The sequence below is a fragment of the Colias philodice genome, chromosome 24 (genome assembly GCF_061535455.1).
Source record: "Colias philodice isolate Cphi_HAF_F1 chromosome 24, ilColPhil1 Martin Lab GWU primary, whole genome shotgun sequence".
Lineage (NCBI taxonomy): Eukaryota > Metazoa > Arthropoda > Insecta > Lepidoptera > Pieridae > Colias > Colias philodice.
The window spans coordinates 786761-809420 of NC_143109.1; the positions used below are offsets into that span (position 1 = coordinate 786761).

Below are 22660 nucleotides of genomic sequence, written 5' to 3' on the forward strand. Positions count from 1 at the left end.
TTACCATTGCCTGTCGCAACCAGGCGAAGCAACTGACAACATAAGATTAACTATAATGCATGGGCATTCTAATTGTATCTAGTAGACATCAAACTATACTATATCTATACTAATATTATAAAGCTGAAGAGTTTGTTTCTTTGTTTGAACATGCTAATCAGTTCCTGAGAACTGGTCCGATTTGAAAAATTCTTTCGTTGTAAGATAGTCCATTTATCGAGAAGGCTATAGGCTATATATCATCACACGAAGACCAACAGGATTAGTGCCACGTGGGTGAAACCGCGGGGCGCAGCTAGTATATAAATATAGTACATATTAGCATTAAATAGAGAGAGTAATGAAATCCATTTTCACATGAATCACACTCCCACATACATAATATTTCAACACAATTTCAATATAAATGACATCTGATGCAGGCTTTTTAAGTTGTTATGTGTGTTAGAATGGAAAAAAAAAGAAATGAGATAGGTATATGTATAAAAAATATATATACTTATGTCATAAGGGTACTTTACGCTTAGATTCTTAAGCTAAGACAGTGGAAATAAATCATCAATTAGCAGTATTGTTAGTTTTTTATATTTTATTAATGCATTGTAACAGTGAGTTGAATGATTTTATGTTTACATTGTTTAATGTTTCTTTAAAAATTATGCACATGTAGTATAGTTACCTGGTTTTTGCTAAAATTTCGTAATTGTTGGTTCATCTATACATATAATAAAATCGTAGGAAAGTCAAAACTGTACATTGAATATTTTTTTAAAAGAATACATATTCCATGATCTATAATCGATATAGAAGCCAAAAATATAGTTTTTAGAATTTTTGTCTGTTTGTCTGTTTGTCTGTTTGTCTGTTTGTCTGTATGTTTGTCCGAGCTAATCTCGAAAAGTACTGCATAGATTGACTTCAAATTTTGCATGAATATTACTAACAGGTCGAGTGAGGTTTTTTTAAACATATAATCATGCTATCACCTCCGGGGGAGGAGCTGTGAACCTTTACTTTTCTTACGTATTCCGTGTACTACGTCAGCGTACAATCTAAAGACTCATGTTTAAATGTTGTTTTTGAGTAAGCCATGCTATTATCTAGCTTTACACTATAAAAACTACGTCATTTACGTAATTTGGGCAGAGAAACTGTTTAATGAATCTTAGTACTATAAAGACAAATTTGATTCAGCGCCATCTATGAGATTTCGTAAAAATCAAATCAATTTACATGTTAACACTACTGAACACAATGTTAAAAATTAATAATTTAAATATAACTAGCTGTTGCCCGCGACTTCGTCCGCGATTCGGTCGTTTTTCGTCATTCGTCGTTTAAAAAAAATACGTGACACTTTATTTTTGAATGTTCTTAATTGTCTCTTATAAAATTTAACTACATTAAAATTGAATACCTACTCTGATAAGAAAATCTTAAAATCATCGAAAATCATAGACATCGAATATCTGAGGAAAACATGAATGAATGTGATTTAAATTCTACATTTCTTAGTAATTAAAATAATAATCTAAATTAAATGTACATTAACAGTTTGAGCGCACCATTATAGAATATGTACCTAAGTAATAAATTACGTTAGTTTACATAGTAACTTTACTAAAAACACGATGACTTTCTTTCGCGCTCGGTACCACAACCTAAGCATGTTTGTGGTACGTCACTTTACGCCCCACGAGTTCCCCTCCGTTGCTATGCGAAAATACATTCGTCGCCCTACTGTAGGAAAAATTGTAATACTGTGGCCTGGGCGTTATAACACGCTCAGGGAATTCCTGAGTGCTGATAGACTTCCGTCTATCGGCATTTATACCAATTTTATATTAATATCACCATCTTGAGGAAAAGCTTCTAATGTCGATTTAAAACGCATATATACGGATTAACCTGATGAATTAACATGTTCTAAAATTGTGAAATGAGTTCAGTTTTAAATTCGAGAAATATTGATTTCTTGTATTCGATTATTCGTCGTAGTCGAATACAAAATATATTTAAAGAAACTTAGGTTGACCTTCAGGCAAAAGGGATCCTATCAAATGATAAACTTGACCTTGTATCTTAAAAGTAAGAATGAAAGGAGCATCTGATAATTGTTGAGCACCAAAGGATCATTTAAAACGCAATACTATAAGAGCTTATATTGTCTAAGAACTGTTTAGATTGCACATGTTCCTCTAAAACTTAAAAGTAGTGATTTCAAAGGTTCCGGCGTATCTTCAAACGAAAGCCGACTCCTTACTCCACTTTAAAGCATTACAAAAAGAACATACTACGTTAATATCGCCTATACAGAAGATGATCTGTAGATAATCAATTGTGAGGTTATAAGCAAACCCACTTTTATATTTGTCGGACCACACCACCGAATTTGTAGATTGATCTTCTATGTTTACCTCTAAGTCATTAAGACTATGTCGAAATCTGTCTGCAGTAAGACGGGCCTCTCGCTCTTCGTCCGTTTCAAGAGACCAATAGTTTCAATTCTTAATCTTTCATTAAACAAACTTATTAATCGTTCTTGTCTCAAATAATGGTAATATTCGCGTCCCTACTCTAGTCATTGCTTATGCTCATGTTCATCTTCGAGAGATCGAATAATATTATGGTGCACCCTATTATTTGTCAAACGGTCTTCATATTGAGTAAAAGTTTCAGATTCTCGAGATAAAATATGACGATCGTGATCAGCTGTGAGACGTAATTCCCTCTCAGTGAGGGTTTCGGTCTCACGGGATAGTACAATATGCCATTTGCGATCAGCTGTGAGACGTTATACCCTCTCAGTGAAGGTTTCGGTCTCACAGGATAGTACATGCCGTTCGCGGTCAGCTGTGAGCCGCAATTCTCGTTGTGAAGCGGTTTCAGGTTCGGCATAACACATGTTGTTTTCGGTCAATAGTAAGCCTCTTATCTCTAACGATCCTTGAGAACTCTTATTTCTCATTTTCTTAACTTTGCTCGAATTTCGATATAAAGATTTTTTAGGTGGCACTGATGCGGGTGAATAAAAATTAAGTTAAAGCCCACGACATGTTTGCTTCACAAACCCACGACATGTTTGCTTCACAAATCCGACCGCGCCACACCACACCACATGCCATGGGAATCGGCGCGCTTGTCGCTCGCCAGTGCTTGCCATACGCACACATGCCGGGGGAACGCTCAGTTCAAATCGCGACGGATGGCGACAAGCGCTTGTCGTCTGCCAATGCTTGTGAAGCAATACATATAATAAAATTGTGGAAAAGTGATGTCTGTACAATTAAAACATGTAGAAAAAAAATAACAGGTGTTATTATTATCGAGAAATCGAAAGAAACCATTTTTTCTCTTAAAAGCTCCCCCCCCCTCCCACTTCCCGAACTCCGATTGACCGTAATTTATTTTTCCTTACATTTTTATCATATCCTTTTCTAATGGGTTTCATCCTACTGCGATTTTTTTTTTGTTTCAAAAATTATCTACCCTGGTGTATAGGTAAATTTTCCAAATAAAATGTCCTTTAAATTATGTCGTATTATATTTTTAACCCCCGACGCAAAAAGACTGGTGTTATGTGTTTGACCGCTATGTATTTCTGTGTGTGTGTGTGTGTGTCTGTCTATGGCACCGTAGCTGGCTAACAGGTAAACCGAATTAGATGCGGTTTTTTTTGTTAGGCAGAATATTTTCCGACGCTGGTTCTTAGATAAAGTGTATCAAAATTGGTTCATCCACTTATTATACCTACATAGGGGTAAAAGTGGGAATGAAAAAAATGAAAGTTATAATTTATTTTTAAAGATCGTCGGGAAGTTTATGAAATTATTTATTCCTTTTTCTATACACTTTTCTTCGTCTAAACGGTTTAGTTACGTGCTCTCTCTCTCTTCAGCCTTTAGTTACGTGCGTGAGACAGGAAAGATCTAATTTGGATTTGTTGCTGGATTTGATAAAAACTGAGTAACGATTAAGCTGATCAGTGGCTACACCATAGATTATTAAAAACATCCGTTTAAGAAAGGAAGGAAATAGAATTTGCTCCTCTCCCCCCCCTGGTTCCTAAAAAATAATATGACATAATTTAAAAGAAATTTTACGTAGACGTACGTAGAATTAGTTAGGCATTTCTTTTTTGATTTTCGATATTATATACTAATCATAATTTTTAATTACATTATGTAGTAACTATTTGGTATAGGTTAGGCATTTCATTTCTTGATTTTCTTTAATAATTTGGTACGTAAGTTTTTTAGCTCAGTTTAGTAAGAAATTTTAATAACAATTCTTTTAATTATTTATGGTAAAGTCCGGTCGCGGAGCAGGAAGAATTTCGTACATTAACCTGTCACTGTCACTCCCTTGTAAAAATAATGTGTCTTGCTCGCACAGGTGCAATGACCGCCGTCCTTAGGGATTGTAAACCTTTAACCTGAGAGCGTAAGGTTTGTGTTTGCTTGATTGGTGTCAGGTGTTCAATTATGATTTTGTGAATTCAAAATTTATAAGAATAAACCTCAAACTCTTTATGTCCAATCAAAATCCGCCTAAGTCGAAATCGCGTGTTAGAATAACGTATTTCTGTAATATTGTACCTACATAGTAAATTATTTTTTGAAAAATAAGGTCATAAAGAAGTTTCACTTCTTATGTGTGTACACGCACACTTTTTTTTATATAATATATCGTTGTTATTGAAAAAGTTAAAATGTAACTAACTAATAAGTATTGTAAATGAATAGAGGACATTTATTTAATAAATTAGTAAAAAACATTTTCTCCTCCAAATATTTTATGTAAACTGCACTTCATTCAAAAATGTTTGTGACCACTGTCAGTAGGTAAAGAGGTCATTGTACGAAATTCTTTCTGCTTCGCGACCGGACTTTAGTACGTATTTACTCAATAATTGTATCTTAAGTAGTAATTCAGCATGGGCGTAGCTACGGTGGGGCTGGGTGGGGCGCTTACCCTGGCTTTGATCTGGTAGGTACTAATTGTGAAGGGGAGTGGGCGTGGGCGTGGGATTGGGACTGAACGTGGCATATGGCGTGGGAGTGCGAGTGGGCGCGGGAGTGGGAGCATGAAAATAAAAATGATTTTTTATTGTTGCCCCACCCTGAGCCCATGGTCATAGGTCCCATAGTCACTATTCCACGCGAAAGAAGTCGCGGGGACAGCTAGTAGACAAATATAATCAGAAAGCTTTGAACTCCTAAGCTCAACCATAAAAGATAGACATTAATTATGATGTCGGGAGATATTTTTTATATAATATGGAGAACATTTCTTTCATACTTGATTTCTGTGTAGCTTTAACCATTAAGATACACGCATTAAGAACGCACACGCGACGAAAGCTTAAAAATGGAGTTGCTGCTCTGCTCACGAATATGAAAAATAATAGTTATTTAGGAAATATATTTCATGTGCAGAATTGACCTCTACAGATTTAATATAAGTAGGTATACATATATTTAGATTCCAATTTCCATGTAACGTTAAATTCGACTATACAATAACTAACAGACAACGCAGGTTACTCTCGTTTCCGTAAGTTGAGGCGGCTACATATTCGGTCCTAATAACATGACTTTTTGTGAACGAAACGACAGCGCGGTTTAATTCGATGGCAACACCATCAGAAAAAAGGAAATATTTTTAACTTTGAAAAAATATTATGATTTACACTATTATTAATACTATTTTAACATTAACACAAAATATAAGACTGTGAGTGTGTAAAAATAAATCCAGCTAGTTTCACATCACACTTATGTTTATAATTAGGTATACGACATGAAAATATATTAATTACCAAGCAATAATCATAAAGATAAATACTGAACAAAAGTATTAACAGTCAAAGTATATTATTTTTTACTAACAACATGTAAATGATGAAGGAATAATAATTATCAACGAACTAACCTTTTTGTATTAGAGTCCCGCCTCGTGATCGAATTATTAAAACACGAAGATTTTTTAAAATGTAACCAATGAACACAATCAATATTAGATTAACTGTAATGGTGTCTAGTTTGACTTAAAATAATATACATCTACCCTCACTTTTAAAAATGTAGTATATTCACACGAATTATAAGCGCACCTTATAGGGAAGGGAAGATTTATTATGGGTTAAAGAGTTAAATAAATAACTAACATAATTATATTTAAATTATTAATTTTTAACATTGTGTTCAGTAGTGTTAACATGTAAATTGATTTGATTTTTACGAAATCTCATAGATGGCGCTGAATCAAATTTGTCTTTATAGTACTAAGATTCATTAAACAGTTTCTCTGCCCAAATTACGTAAATGACGTAGTTTTTATAGTGTAAAGCTAGATAATAGCATGGCTTACTCAAAAACAACATTTAAACATGAGTCTTTAGATTGTACGCTGACGTAGTACACGGAATACGTAAGAAAAGTAAAGGTTCACAGCTCCTCCCCCGGAGGTGATAGCATGATTATATGTTTAAAAAAACCTCACTCGACCTGTTAGTAATATTCATGCAAAATTTGAAGTCAATCTATGCAGTACTTTTCGAGATTAGCTCGGACAAACATACAGACAAACAGACAAACAGACAAACAGACAAACAGACAAAAATTCTAAAAACTATATTTTTGGCTTCTATATCGATTATAGATCATGGAATATGTATTCTTTTAAAAAAATATTCAATGTACAGTTTTGACTTTCCTACGATTTTATTATATGTATAGATTATGTTAGTTATTTATTTAACTCTTTAACCCATAATAAATCTTCCCTTCCCTATAAGGTGCGCTTATAATTCGTGTGAATATACTACATTTTTAAAAGTGAGGGTAGATGTATATTATTTTAAGTCAAACTAGACACCATTACAGTTAATCTAATATTGATTGTGTTCATTGGTTACATTTTAAAAAATCTTCGTGTTTTAATAATTCGATCACGAGGCGGGACTCTAATACAAAAAGGTTAGTTCGTTGATAATTATTATTCCTTCATCATTTACATGTTGTTAGTAAAAAATAATATACTTTGACTGTTAATACTTTTGTTCAGTATTTATCTTTATGATTATTGCTTGGTAATTAATATATTTTCATGTCGTATACCTAATTATAAACATAAGTGTGATGTGAAACTAGCTGGATTTATTTTTACACACTCACAGTCTTATATTTTGTGTTAATGTTAAAATAGTATTAATAATAGTGTAAATCATAATATTTTTTCAAAGTTAAAAATATTTCCTTTTTTCTGATGGTGTTGCCATCGAATTAAACCGCGCTGTCGTTTCGTTCACAAAAAGTCATGTTATTAGGACCGAATATGTAGCCGCCTCAACTTACGGAAACGAGAGTAACCTGCGTTGTCTGTTAGTTATTGTATAGTCGAATTTAACGTTACATGGAAATTGGAATCTAAATATATGTATACCTACTTATATTAAATCTGTAGAGGTCAATTCTGCACATGAAATATATTTCCTAAATAACTATTATTTTTCATATTCGTGAGCAGAGCAGCAACTCCATTTTTAAGCTTTCGTCGCGTGTGCGTTCTTAATGCGTGTATCTTAATGGTTAAAGCTACACAGAAATCAAGTATGAAAGAAATGTTCTCCATATTATATAAAAAATATCTCCCGACATCATAATTAATGTCTATCTTTTATGGTTGAGCTTAGGAGTTCAAAGCTTTCTGATTATATTTGTCTACTAGCTGTCCCCGCGACTTCTTTCGCGTGGAATAGTGACTATGGGACCTATGACCATGGGCTCAGGGTGGGGCAACAATAAAAAATCATTTTTATTTTCATGCTCCCACTCCCGCGCCCACTCGCACTCCCACGCCATATGCCACGTTCAGTCCCAATCCCACGCCCACGCCCACTCCCCTTCACAATTAGTACCTACCAGATCAAAGCCAGGGTAAGCGCCCCACCCAGCCCCACCGTAGCTACGCCCATGCTGAATTACTACTTAAGATACAATTATTGAGTAAATACGTACTAAAGTCCGGTCGCGAAGCAGAAAGAATTTCGTACAATGACCTCTTTACCTACTGACAGTGGTCACAAACATTTTTGAATGAAGTGCAGTTTACATAAAATATTTGGAGGAGAAAATGTTTTTTACTAATTTATTAAATAAATGTCCTCTATTCATTTACAATACTTATTAGTTAGTTACATTTTAACTTTTTCAATAACAACGATATATTATATAAAAAAAAGTGTGCGTGTACACACATAAGAAGTGAAACTTCTTTATGACCTTATTTTTCAAAAAATAATTTACTATGTAGGTACAATATTACAGAAATACGTTATTCTAACACGCGATTTCGACTTAGGCGGATTTTGATTGGACATAAAGAGTTTGAGGTTTATTCTTATAAATTTTGAATTCACAAAATCATAATTGAACACCTGACACCAATCAAGCAAACACAAACCTTACGCTCTCAGGTTAAAGGTTTACAATCCCTAAGGACGGCGGTCATTGCACCTGTGCGAGCAAGACACATTATTTTTACAAGGGAGTGACAGTGACAGGTTAATGTACGAAATTCTTCCTGCTCCGCGACCGGACTTTACCATAAATAATTAAAAGAATTGTTATTAAAATTTCTTACTAAACTGAGCTAAAAAACTTACGTACCAAATTATTAAAGAAAATCAAGAAATGAAATGCCTAACCTATACCAAATAGTTACTACATAATGTAATTAAAAATTATGATTAGTATATAATATCGAAAATCAAAAAAGAAATGCCTAACTAATTCTACGTACGTCTACGTAAAATTTCTTTTAAATTATGTCATATTATTTTTTAGGAACCAGGGGGGGGAGAGGAGCAAATTCTATTTCCTTCCTTTCTTAAACGGATGTTTTTAATAATCTATGGTGTAGCCACTGATCAGCTTAATCGTTACTCAGTTTTTATCAAATCCAGCAACAAATCCAAATTAGATCTTTCCTGTCTCACGCACGTAACTAAAGGCTGAAGAGAGAGAGAGCACGTAACTAAACCGTTTAGACGAAGAAAAGTGTATAGAAAAAGGAATAAATAATTTCATAAACTTCCCGACGATCTTTAAAAATAAATTATAACTTTCATTTTTTTCATTCCCACTTTTACCCCTATGTAGGTATAATAAGTGGATGAACCAATTTTGATACACTTTATCTAAGAACCAGCGTCGGAAAATATTCTGCCTAACAAAAAAAACCGCATCTAATTCGGTTTACCTGTTAGCCAGCTACGGTGCCATAGACAGACACACACACACACACACAGAAATACATAGCGGTCAAACACATAACACCAGTCTTTTTGCGTCGGGGGTTAAAAATATAATACGACATAATTTAAAGGACATTTTATTTGGAAAATTTACCTATACACCAGGGTAGATAATTTTTGAAACAAAAAAAAAATCGCAGTAGGATGAAACCCATTAGAAAAGGATATGATAAAAATGTAAGGAAAAATAAATTACGGTCAATCGGAGTTCGGGAAGTGGGAGGGGGGGGGAGCTTTTAAGAGAAAAAATGGTTTCTTTCGATTTCTCGATAATAATAACACCTGTTATTTTTTTTCTACATGTTTTAATTGTACAGACATCACTTTTCCACAATTTTATTATATGTATTGCTTCACAAGCATTGGCAGACGACAAGCGCTTGTCGCCATCCGTCGCGATTTGAACTGAGCGTTCCCCCGGCATGTGTGCGTATGGCAAGCACTGGCGAGCGACAAGCGCGCCGATTCCCATGGCATGTGGTGTGGTGTGGCGCGGTCGGATTTGTGAAGCAAACATGTCGTGGGTTTGTGAAGCAAACATGTCGTGGGCTTTAACTTAATTTTTATTCACCCGCATCAGTGCCACCTAAAAAATCTTTATATCGAAATTCGAGCAAAGTTAAGAAAATGAGAAATAAGAGTTCTCAAGGATCGTTAGAGATAAGAGGCTTACTATTGACCGAAAACAACATGTGTTATGCCGAACCTGAAACCGCTTCACAACGAGAATTGCGGCTCACAGCTGACCGCGAACGGCATGTACTATCCTGTGAGACCGAAACCTTCACTGAGAGGGTATAACGTCTCACAGCTGATCGCAAATGGCATATTGTACTATCCCGTGAGACCGAAACCCTCACTGAGAGGGAATTACGTCTCACAGCTGATCACGATCGTCATATTTTATCTCGAGAATCTGAAACTTTTACTCAATATGAAGACCGTTTGACAAATAATAGGGTGCACCATAATATTATTCGATCTCTCGAAGATGAACATGAGCATAAGCAATGACTAGAGTAGGGACGCGAATATTACCATTATTTGAGACAAGAACGATTAATAAGTTTGTTTAATGAAAGATTAAGAATTGAAACTATTGGTCTCTTGAAACGGACGAAGAGCGAGAGGCCCGTCTTACTGCAGACAGATTTCGACATAGTCTTAATGACTTAGAGGTAAACATAGAAGATCAATCTACAAATTCGGTGGTGTGGTCCGACAAATATAAAAGTGGGTTTGCTTATAACCTCACAATTGATTATCTACAGATCATCTTCTGTATAGGCGATATTAACGTAGTATGTTCTTTTTGTAATGCTTTAAAGTGGAGTAAGGAGTCGGCTTTCGTTTGAAGATACGCCGGAACCTTTGAAATCACTACTTTTAAGTTTTAGAGGAACATGTGCAATCTAAACAGTTCTTAGACAATATAAGCTCTTATAGTATTGCGTTTTAAATGATCCTTTGGTGCTCAACAATTATCAGATGCTCCTTTCATTCTTACTTTTAAGATACAAGGTCAAGTTTATCATTTGATAGGATCCCTTTTGCCTGAAGGTCAACCTAAGTTTCTTTAAATATATTTTGTATTCGACTACGACGAATAATCGAATACAAGAAATCAATATTTCTCGAATTTAAAACTGAACTCATTTCACAATTTTAGAACATGTTAATTCATCAGGTTAATCCGTATATATGCGTTTTAAATCGACATTAGAAGCTTTTCCTCAAGATGGTGATATTAATATAAAATTGGTATAAATGCCGATAGACGGAAGTCTATCAGCACTCAGGAATTCCCTGAGCGTGTTATAACGCCCAGGCCACAGTATTACAATTTTTCCTACAGTAGGGCGACGAATGTATTTTCGCATAGCAACGGAGGGGAACTCGTGGGGCGTAAAGTGACGTACCACAAACATGCTTAGGTTGTGGTACCGAGCGCGAAAGAAAGTCATCGTGTTTTTAGTAAAGTTACTATGTAAACTAACGTAATTTATTACTTAGGTACATATTCTATAATGGTGCGCTCAAACTGTTAATGTACATTTAATTTAGATTATTATTTTAATTACTAAGAAATGTAGAATTTAAATCACATTCATTCATGTTTTCCTCAGATATTCGATGTCTATGATTTTCGATGATTTTAAGATTTTCTTATCAGAGTAGGTATTCAATTTTAATGTAGTTAAATTTTATAAGAGACAATTAAGAACATTCAAAAATAAAGTGTCACGTATTTTTTTTAAACGACGAATGACGAAAAACGACCGAATCGCGGACGAAGTCGCGGGCAACAGCTAGTATACATATAACATAGATAGGTATTCTTAAGCTATAATTAGATTAATTTGTCATGTCGTATAAACCTTGAATTAATTTCGATCGAGTATGAATAATACTTAAAGAAATTCTTATTATATTGACACAATTATTAGGAAAGTAATAGCAAATATCCAAAGAGTAGGTAGGTTCTATTAGTTATTTTTTTAACCTATGTGACATATTAATTTGCGCTTTATTTTCAGATAGGCAACAGTGAAGATGATGAATCCACAATACCCGCCCCACGGGCAGAACAACAACGCACCGAATAATCCCTTAGGCTTTCCTCCTTCCCAAGATTTCAACGGCATGCAAAATGCTAACTTAAGTCAAATGCCACCAAACGGTCCGCCAATGGGCAAAGACGACATGTCACAGAAAATGCAAAACATGAACCTCAATGGGCCACAAGGTTTCAATATTCCTACATCACAACTGCCCCCTGGCCAGTTTCCGCCAAATTTCCCTCCGACATCTAATTTTAATGCACAAGGACCTCCGCAGCAGTTCCCACATGGTAGACCGGCAAGCAATGCTTCGCAGTTCCCACCTTCGATGGGTGCACCGCCATCATCCGCTCCGGGTTCTCAATTTAACCAGCCCCAAATGCCACCTACGTCAATGCAACCTCCCAAACCAATGCAGCAAGGCATGCCTCCCTTTGGTCAAGGCCCGCCAACTAGTCAACCCGGCATGAATCTGCAGCAAATGAGACCGCCGGGTCAAGGACCACAAGGTTCTCAAATGCCGCCAGGTCCAGGCTTCCAAAATCGTCAATTACCTGGTCAGGGTACAAATTTTTCGCAAGCAAATTCCATGCCCGGCTCGCAACAGCCGCCATCGAGTCAACCTGGCTTACAAGGGCCACCTCGACCTGAATCTCAAGGACCTCAACCTAATTTTCCACAAACCGGACAAGGAATGCCACCAAGTAAAGGCGGCTTACTACCTCCACCTGGTTCTCAAGCGCAGTCCGGCCAACCTCCACAACAAAGTCATCCAGGCATGCCTCCACAACCTATTACGTCACAACCTAACATGCAACGGCAAGGCGGCATGCCACCACAACCAGGCATGCCTCCTCAACAAGCGCAATCACAGTCAGGCATGCCACCGCAACCTGGTATGCCACCACAAACGGCTTATTCGCAAGCTGGAATGCCGCCACAACCAGGCATGCAACCACAACATGGCATGCCGCCACAACCAGGCATGCCGCCACAACCAGGCATGCCGCCACAACCAGGCATGCCGCCACAACCAGGCATGCCACCACAACCTGGCATGCAACAACAACCTGGCATGCCACCACAACCTGGCATGCCACCACAACCTGGCATGCCACCACAACCTGGCATGCAACAACAACCTGGCATCCCACCACAACCTGGCATGCAACAACAACCTGGCATGCCACCACAACCGGGCATGCCACTGCAGCCAGGCATGCCACCACAGCCAGGAATGCCTCCACAACCTGGCATGCAACCACAGCAAGGCATGCAACAACAACCTGGCATGCCTCCACAACCTGGCATGCAACCACAGCAAGGCATGCAACAACAACCTGGCATGCCTCCACAACCTGGCATGCAACCACAGCAAGGCATGCAACAACAACCTGGCATGCCTCCACAACCTGGCATGCCACCGCAGCCAGGCATGCCACCTTCATCGCAATACAATCAGTTCCAATCGGCGCAGCTTCCCGGAATGCCACATATGCCGCCGCCGTTGTCACAACAAAGACAGTATCCCGGACAAAACCAGCCCGGTTATGGAGCGCCGCCCGGACCGCCCGGACCACCCACTAACGCTCAATATCCAGGTGTGTAGATATATTTTTTACTAAAATTACTATAAATACTACTGTACTCATAATTTGTAAACTGATGAGTACAGTAATTTTGAAAACGTTGCACTCAAAAATATACCAGTTACATATAATATTTGGATAGTCGAATTTATAGCGTTAAAAAAAACAAGATTATATAAACTTGTGTAATAATTTAAATATAATTGTTTATTAATAAAACATCGTATTGACGATGGACACAATATTCCGTGGCGTGAATAGTATGACGTAAAATCCTTACTTAATTCGTTTCTAATTTAATTTTTATTGACTGACCGGTTGGCTTGATTGGTAGTGACCCTGCCTTTCAAGCCAGAGGGATCGTGGGTTCGATTCCCACCCAGGGCAAATATTTGTGTGATGAACATTGATGCTTGCTCTGTGTCTGGGTGTTAATTATCTATTTAAGTATGTATTTTAAATTATATATTATGTATGTTTATCAACCATCTGGTTTCCATTGCACAAGTGAAAAGCTTAGTATGGGATCAGATCGTGCCGTGTGTAAAAATGTCCTGAAATATTTATTATTTATTTATTTACCTGACGCAGGCATGCCACCGATGCCGCAACAAGGCTACCAGCCCAACTCCGGGTACCCCCCACAACAGTTCCCGGGACAACAACCAAGCTATGGACAACAGTTTCAACAGCCGCCGCAGAAACGGCTCGATCCCGATCAAATGCCTAGCCCGGTGAGTTCAAACTCAAATTCAGACATAATTTATTGAATTAGACTTTTTCTAGAAGCACTTTTGAATCGAAATAACATGGTTTTACCATTTACAGATTTTGGAATTATGTATTTTTGATTAACATAATTTTAACAAGTTTTGTTTTGTTTTTGTTTTCAAAAACAGTTTCTTCGCCATGGCCATTTAACCATTTCTATATTATATTTGCATATTGTAACTATTTATTGTATGATGTTTTTAGATTTTTTATTTTTAACCAACATTCACAAAACGACAGAAGCTATTTTTTTTACTTTATATAATGCACCACACATATTTTATTAGAATTTACATATTTCGTACCTCATTAAACTATTGTGTCCAATTTCAGATTCAAGTAATGGCCGACGATCAGCAGAATCGCAGCGGAGTGTTTGTGACGAATGATAAGGGTCTGGTGCCACCGCTAGTGACTACTGACTTCATTGTTGACGATAAGGGAAATGCTAGTAAGTTGTCTGACTTCAAGTGTGGAGTATATTATGTGTGTTTGTTAAAGTAGTTGAAGTAAATGGTTATTTGCTTGCTCATTTGTTAATTTTTGAGTGTATATGTAGATTTAATGCAAAATTTAAGATTTTCAACTGAATATAACATGATAAAACAACCTCTTTAACTTGAGAAATTATTCTACCATTGCAAAGCTACTTTTTCTTAAATGCAAATTTTTACAGAGTAACTAATTTCACTGATTAGTTATTTTCAAATATCAAATTATACATAATGATAACAAGATTTTAATTACAAACTAAAACAAAATTTTGTTTGTTCTCAGGTCCAAGATTTATCCGCAGTTCGATGTACAGTGTGCCAGTCACAGCTGACTTGCTCAAGCAGACTGCAATGCCCTTTTGTTTGGTGGTAAGTGATATATTTTTATGTATTTTATTTACGAATTAATATGATTATGAAATTATAGGATTGAATGAATGAAATTTATTTTATAGAATACTATAAAAACTAGTCTTAGCGTAATGATATATAGCCAATAGCCTTCCTCGATAAATGGGCTATATAACACCGAAATATTTTTTTCAAATCGAACCAATAGTTCCTGAGATTAGCGCGTTCAAACAAACTCTTCAGCTTTATTATATTTGAATAGATTTCTTAAAAATCCATGTTCAACTGAGTTGTTTTTATTTCATACTTTTTTTCATGATTTTCGATTGTGTAAATCTTATCAGGAGCACAATAATTGCATAAATCATGTAAAACGATTTTTACTGCACTAATACCACTATAACTAAGGTTTGAATAGAATTTATGGTGTCTGAAATATTGTAAACTTTATTTCAGTAATTGTTTAATGTACCACATATTTCTTATATTTTTACTTAATGTCTATATTTTCATATCTATTACTAACTAGATTTCCGCCATTGCTTCGCCCGCGTTTTCAAAGGAAAACCCGCATAGTTCCTGTTCCCGTGGGATTTCCGGGATAAAACCTATCCTATGTGTTAATCCAAGTTACCCTCTATATGTGTGCTAAATTTCATTGTGATCGGTTCAGTAGTTTTTACGTGAAAGAGTAACAAACATCCATACTTACAAACTTTCGCCTTTATAATAGTACTAGCGGTCCGCCCCGGCTTCGCCCGTGGTACATATTTCGCAATAAAAGGTAGCCTATGTTCTTTCTCAAGGTCTAAAGATTATCTGTGCCAAATTTCAACAAAATCGGTCCAGTAGTTTATGCGTGAAAACCATACATACATACATACTTACATACATACAAACTTTTCCTCTTTATAATATTAGTATAGATTAACATAAGATCTCTATTTCTAATCCCCAGATCGCACCCATGGCAGACACAGTGGGTTCAGAACCCGAACCCCCACTAATAGACTTTGCAGCTCTAACCGGCTCGGCCAGTATGGGCCCAGTTAGATGTAGCAGGTGTAAAGCGTACATCTGCCCTAATATGAAGTTTATTGACGCTGGGAGACATTTTAAATGCGCCTTCTGTAAGGCTACCACGGAAGGTGAGTGAAGATTTTGTGGTGGTAGTGATAGGGACTGTTTTTCAATGTTTTCTTAAGTGATTGAATGTGAATATCAACCTTATTTATTTTTGAGAACCATGTAAGGCTATCAATAAACGCGACTACGGACCATGTATTTTTTTAAATAAGGTCCATTTTGTGTGAACTGCCTGTGGTGTGGCATTTCTATTGCGCCTTTTTACCCGACTACGGCAAAGCAAAAGGAGGGTTATGATTTTGACAGGCTATGTATGTATGTATGTATGTATGTATGTATGTATGTATGTATGTATGTATGTATGTATGTATGTTCATCTGTTCCCTCGTAACTTCTAAACTACTTATCAGAATTCGACAAATGACATATCATTAGAAGCGTCTTAATTGTCCGCTGGTTATAGGCTATATGGGATTTCACAAAATCTAATGTGGCGCCCTCTAGCGGACAAAACATACAGAGTAAAAAAATAAAGTTAAGATAAATATGCCGTGTTTGGTATCATTTGAAAGCTTTTTACTTGCACATTTTGAATATATATATATTACTAGCATTTGCTTGTGACTTTACCTGTATTCATGGGCTGATTGCATATAATTCACATCTTTTCGTTCATAGCTTCTTTATTAGTTCATCAATTTAACTTTTGTCAATATTATGCGCCAAAAATACACTTTAACACCAAAATAGTACAAATAATAAAAAGTAAAACAACTAAAACCCAACTACGACAAAAAACGACGCTGAAAAAGTATAAAACAAGATTTTCAGAATTCCACTATGTAGAGATAAATTTTCATGTTTGGAAAGGCGTAGTCACACGTTGTCAAAGTACTACGGTAGATATATGTAACGTGTGACTACGCCTTTCCAAACATGAAAATTTATCTCTACATAGTGGAATTCTGAAAATCTTGTTTTATACTTTTTCAGCGTCGTTTTTTGTCGTAGTTGGGTTTTAGTTGTTTTACTTTTTATTATGCGAAATCACCACTGTAGATTAATATTGACCTTTATTCTCATAGCAATAAGGTTTTTATTGATTTCAATAAGGACCAAAGTGCCTTCTATTTAATGTAAGTATATAAGTATTGTTTGTTTTTCAATTCATATCGTAAACATGTTTAAAATAATTAAACTCGTGTATCTACAAGAACATACATACATAAAACAACCAATTTGTTAATTTTCGCGTATAAAAAGCAATATTTTCAGTAATACTCAGATGGCCTGGCAGAGTTTCCTCCGTAGCAATAAATCTCCTGTACACAATTTTAAGTTTTAATTAATATCTGTATGCTTTAGACTCTTGGTCCACTTTCAATGGATAGATTTAAGCTTCTCGTATACTATATTTACAATGAACCATAATAAATATTATTTACAGTGCCGATGGAGTACACGCAATACATAAACACAATGCAGCAGTACGGACGCGTGCCCGCGGAGATGGCGCTCGGCGCGTACGAGATTGTCGCCACTGAACAGTATTGTCGGGTTAGTTTACTATTTATGGTATTTTTCTATATTATAGTGAGGAAAGATTTTTTTCAGTGGTTCGTAGCAATTGAAAAAAAAATTGATTCAAAAATTTTCAACTTCAAATTTTGATATTAGTAAACTATATCTTTACACTTTACAGTGTGTGAGTATAGATAGCGCTTATTAAAGTTATATTAGTTTATAAGTCGCTTTAAAGTGCATTTTTTGTGGTGTTGAATTCGTTTTTTTTGTTCGCTGCTCAATCGAATATTTATATTTATTTGATTTTTTTTCTTGAGTTGTAATGCTCTCTCTGCCAACCACTGCATTAAGGAACCGGTTTAAATAACACAAAACATTATGTTGATTTATTTTGCTAGAAAAGCTACTTTTGGAATCAAAACGACATCTGCCATCAAAACTCGAAGACTCTCACTTCTATACTACTAAACATTGTACACCATAAAAAATAAAGTATTTAAATAACATTTTCTTCCAGAACAACACGCTACCCAAGCCGCCAGCGGTTATATTCGTGATCGACGTGTCATACAATTCGGTGAAGAGCGGCCTGCTGGCCACAATTTGTGACAATATTATGGATATTATTGAGGTATGTTTGTTTTTACTTTTTGTGTACCCGCAAATACTTTAATAAGTATAGGAGGGTAGTAGAACAAAAAAAATTTATGTAATGCACGAATTACTCAGTTTTTGATTAAATTCAAAGTAGACAGTGCTGTGTTTCAGATTTAAGTATTATTGGTGCTAAAATAATTTTCGTAATTTTGCAATTTGTGAGATTGAAGGTAAAGTTTTTCGACCAAGACGAAGTTTTAGACCTGTATATAATGCTTTAAGGGGGCGCATAAAGCAAAATAACCAATCTTCTATTAGATGATACGTGTAATATGCAAGACCAAATCTAAAAAATAAAATATATATCAAACTAGATGATATGTTCAACGATTCTGTTTAATCAAAAACATAAAATATTAAAATTTACTCGATAAAAAAAAATCACCAAGTTAGCTCTAATTTTCACACTTTTACGTTTTCTACTTGACATGGTAATACTTATTATGATTTTTTTTTCATAAACAATTATATTAAAACATTTGCAAGATATTTGTCAGAGCATTTTGTGTAATTACTTTTAGTTTTGGTTTTATCTGCGATAAACCACTTTTATCGTGACAAAATCAAACGTTTATCTCGAGAAAAAAAGAGCGCCAAAAGTGGTTTATCGCAGATAAAACCAAAACTAAAAGTAATTACACAAAATGCTCTGACAAATATCTTGCAAATGTTTTAATATAATTGTTTATGAAAAAAAAATCATAATAAGTATTACCATGTCAAGTAGAAAACGTAAAAGTGTGAAAATTAGAGCTAACTTGGTGATTTTTTTTTATCGAGTAAATTTTAATATTTTATGTTTTTGATTAAACAGAATCGTTGAACATATCATCTAGTTTGATATATATTTTATTTTTTAGATTTGGTCTTGCATATTACACGTATCATCTAATAGAAGATTGGTTATTTTGCTTTATGCGCCCCCTTAAGCAAACGTGATGATTAACATGAAATTAATTAGCTTGAACCATTTGTGTTTCAGCAAACAATATTTTGGTTTTATCAACCTTTTTTCAAGTTTTTATTTTGTTATTTTTATTTTACAGTCGATGCCAAAGGATGAACAGACGGGCGAATGCAAGACGCGCATCGGTTTCATCACTTACAGCTCTACGGTTCATTTTTATAACATTAAGGTAAGAAGACATTTTGTATTTATTAAATTTCTTTAAATTTTATATGTATTTTTGCAAATAATGTGATTTAGGTATTATTGAATCACTTAATTATTTAACGACAGAATAAAAGTAGCGCTCATTTAAACTTTGATTTATAAGTTTCATACCAATACATGTTAAGCATTGTATATGGATTAAACATAGGAACACTCCGAATTTTATTTGATTTTTTAATATGCTATATTTATTATTTTACTAAATTTCTAGATTGCATATTTTATAATTATTTTTACTGTATCCCAAAAAAGAGAAATAATAAACAATGTGGGGTACATACAAAAAATTGTATAGTATATTATAAACTATATTACTTGTGCCCCAGGAATCGCTAGCTGCCCCACAAATGCTCTCCGTGGGTGACGTAGGGGACATGTTCGTGCCCCTGCTGGAAGGACTGCTGGCTCCAGCAGTTCCCACACCGGTTATTAAGACGCTGCTCGAACAGCTGCCCATCATCTTCGCTGATACTAAAACTACGGAGATCACGCTGTTACCAGCTGTTCAGGTATCTATCCATAGTCTTAAATTAGATTAAAATTAAATGTAATTTTTATAACCTTACTAGCGGTCCGCCCCGGCTTCGCCCGTGGTACCTACATGTTTAAACTATCATATCTGTCAAGTTGGATCGAACTGCACATGGTGTGCGAATTTTATTATAATCGATTAAGTGGTTTAGGGGTCCATTGAGGACAAACATTGTGACACGAGATTTATATATATTAAGATTGTCTGGCTTGAGTTACCATAATAATAGTGAATTGTTTATACCCTTTAAGTGGAGATCTATAATATGCGTTTATTTGTAACATTTTTAACCAATATATCCTAAAGATATGACATCTCGACTCAAACAGAGTAAAATCAATTAAATGCACCACCTACTAATAGAGAACTCATTTAGCAAATCACAAACTAAAAAATAAACTAATAAACGACATAACTGAAAACCATTTTATTTCATTAAACTATACTTACGAAACGTACCCTTACTTAGATGTCGCCAATTTTTCGGACAAATTAATTTATTTTTTCATTTCACCTACAAAAACTATCCAATACCACACGAAGATATTAATTTTTCTTGTATAATATAGGCGGGTCTTGAAGCACTGAAAGCGGCGGACACCAGCGGCCAGCTGCTCGTATTCCACACCTCTCTACCAACTTACAATGCACCCGGAAAACTCATCAATAGGGAGGACAGGAAATTACTGGGAACCGATAAGGAGAAACAGATTTTGGGTGAGATTTTATTGCTTTTTGGGTTTTTTTAAGAAAATTAATTAAAGATTAAATCTATCTATTTGTATTATTGACGTACAATAAGACACTATACTCACAATCACGCTCAAAAATTGTCTGAGGCAAAATTCTACATATGCGTCTATTAGGCAGAGCTTTTTGTTTTTTTTTTTTAAAGAATAGAAAAATAATCGTTTATAAAGCATTTTAATGCTGTAGAACCAAATATTTAAGTCTTATTGAATCAATGATAAGGAAATAAACTCATAATGACGTTTAAAAATTGTCTGAGGCATAACTCTACCTATGTGTCTTAGTCAGAGTTTTGTAAAGTCCGATAAGATAGATTTTGAGCATTACTGCCATGAAATAAGGTCGTAATTTCAATGATTGTTTCATTCAACGCTACATGCTGCCCTGTTATGGAAAGCAATTAAAGTAAAGCCTATGTTAATTCCTAATACTGTGTAGCCATACATACATATTTAACATCAATATTACTATTAATTAATTAATAAAAAAATATTACAATTTGTCCAGTACTTTTGCAGTCTATCCAATATAATTAAACTAGCTTTACGTAGTTTTAAAGATTTAAGCGGACAGGGAAAGCGACTTTGTTTTATACTATGTAGTGATAAACAACTAAATGTATTTTTACTTTTTATGTACTTTATAATATTAGTGTAGATGGCGTATTAACATTTTGTTACCCTACCCGTAGCCCCACAAACAACAGCGTACAACGAGCTTGGCCAAGCGTGTTCCGCGGCGGGCGTGTGCGTGCAACTGTTCGTGTGTAACAACGCGTATGTGGACGCGGCCACTATTGGCCAATTAGCCAGGTTAACGGGCGGACAGATGCACAAGTATACTTACTTTACGGTAAGTTTATAGCGTAAAACGGAGCGTAAAGTCACAGATACACTCACACATGCACATACACATAAGTTAACTTACTTTACGGTAAGCAAACTTAAGCTGTATTAGTACACTTAAGCGCAAGACACATATACACGTAAAACTGCAGTTCACAGATAAATTTATTTCATTACAGTCATAAAGTTGTATAAGTATTAAGTACACTTACTTTTATGGTGGGTTACTAACTCTAGCACACTCACTTTACCGGTACCTTTTTTCGGCCAAAATGAAAAGATTGTTTTTCTTATCGCGTGACCTTGCAAACACACATAATTTTAAGTTTTGTTGGGTGTCGCACGGAAAGATCTTTCTTCGTAAAAAGGAAAACGGGCCATTGATAAGAATTAATACCGAATTGGATATTGCAAAGGTGAAACAGGACACTCTAATATGACTATTAATATGTGTTTCCATGGTGTTTCTTCTTAGTGATATATATTATATAAAAAATTTGTTTATCTATTTTACATTTATAATTGTTTCTGATTGTAATAATGAATTTTACATACAATATTTTACACACCTAGCACACACCACATTTACACATATCATACACTTTTCCAAAATATTTACTTCTTTCTCAACTATTCCGGATTTTAGATTTGTTTTCTTTAGTTCTTCATCACAGTTAGTATTCCCTTGTTCTATTCTATCTATAAAATGAATGACTTGAATACTATTAATGACGATATAGATAATATTTCGGTGTCTGATTCTTATCTTTGCCAACCAGAGGATAGCATTTCTTATGTTAAAAATTTTGGAGACTTTAAAGTCTTACATGTTAATATCCGAAGCATTAACTGTAATTTCAACCTTTTTCAAACTTTACTGCATAGACTCGGATATCAGCTTGATATTCTTGTTCTATCAGAATGCTGGTTAAGCAAGGCTCCATTCATTCCAATTCTTCCAGGATACGAATACCATCAATCTAATTTTACTACTCAAAATGAAGGCG

At 35.1% G+C, this 22660-nt stretch overlaps 1 protein-coding gene across 2 annotated transcripts in view; it reads left to right on the forward strand.

The window, feature by feature from the left end:
- Positions 1-22660, forward strand: part of Sec24CD (COPII coat complex component secretory 24CD) — a 36359-nt gene that overhangs the window by 2069 nt on the left and 11630 nt on the right. For both annotated transcript variants that reach the window (XM_089710416.1, XM_089710417.1), the window contains exons 2-12: positions 11857-13481; positions 14061-14203; positions 14574-14691; positions 15018-15103; positions 16044-16233; positions 17619-17728; positions 18213-18326; positions 19399-19488; positions 19853-20035; positions 20628-20775; positions 21500-21660. In XM_089710416.1, the coding sequence (XP_089566542.1) occupies positions 11873-13481; positions 14061-14203; positions 14574-14691; positions 15018-15103; positions 16044-16233; positions 17619-17728; positions 18213-18326; positions 19399-19488; positions 19853-20035; positions 20628-20775; positions 21500-21660 (2952 nt within the window). In that variant the 5' untranslated portion in view covers positions 11857-11872. The remainder of the gene's footprint in view (positions 1-11856; positions 13482-14060; positions 14204-14573; positions 14692-15017; positions 15104-16043; positions 16234-17618; positions 17729-18212; positions 18327-19398; positions 19489-19852; positions 20036-20627; positions 20776-21499; positions 21661-22660) is intronic.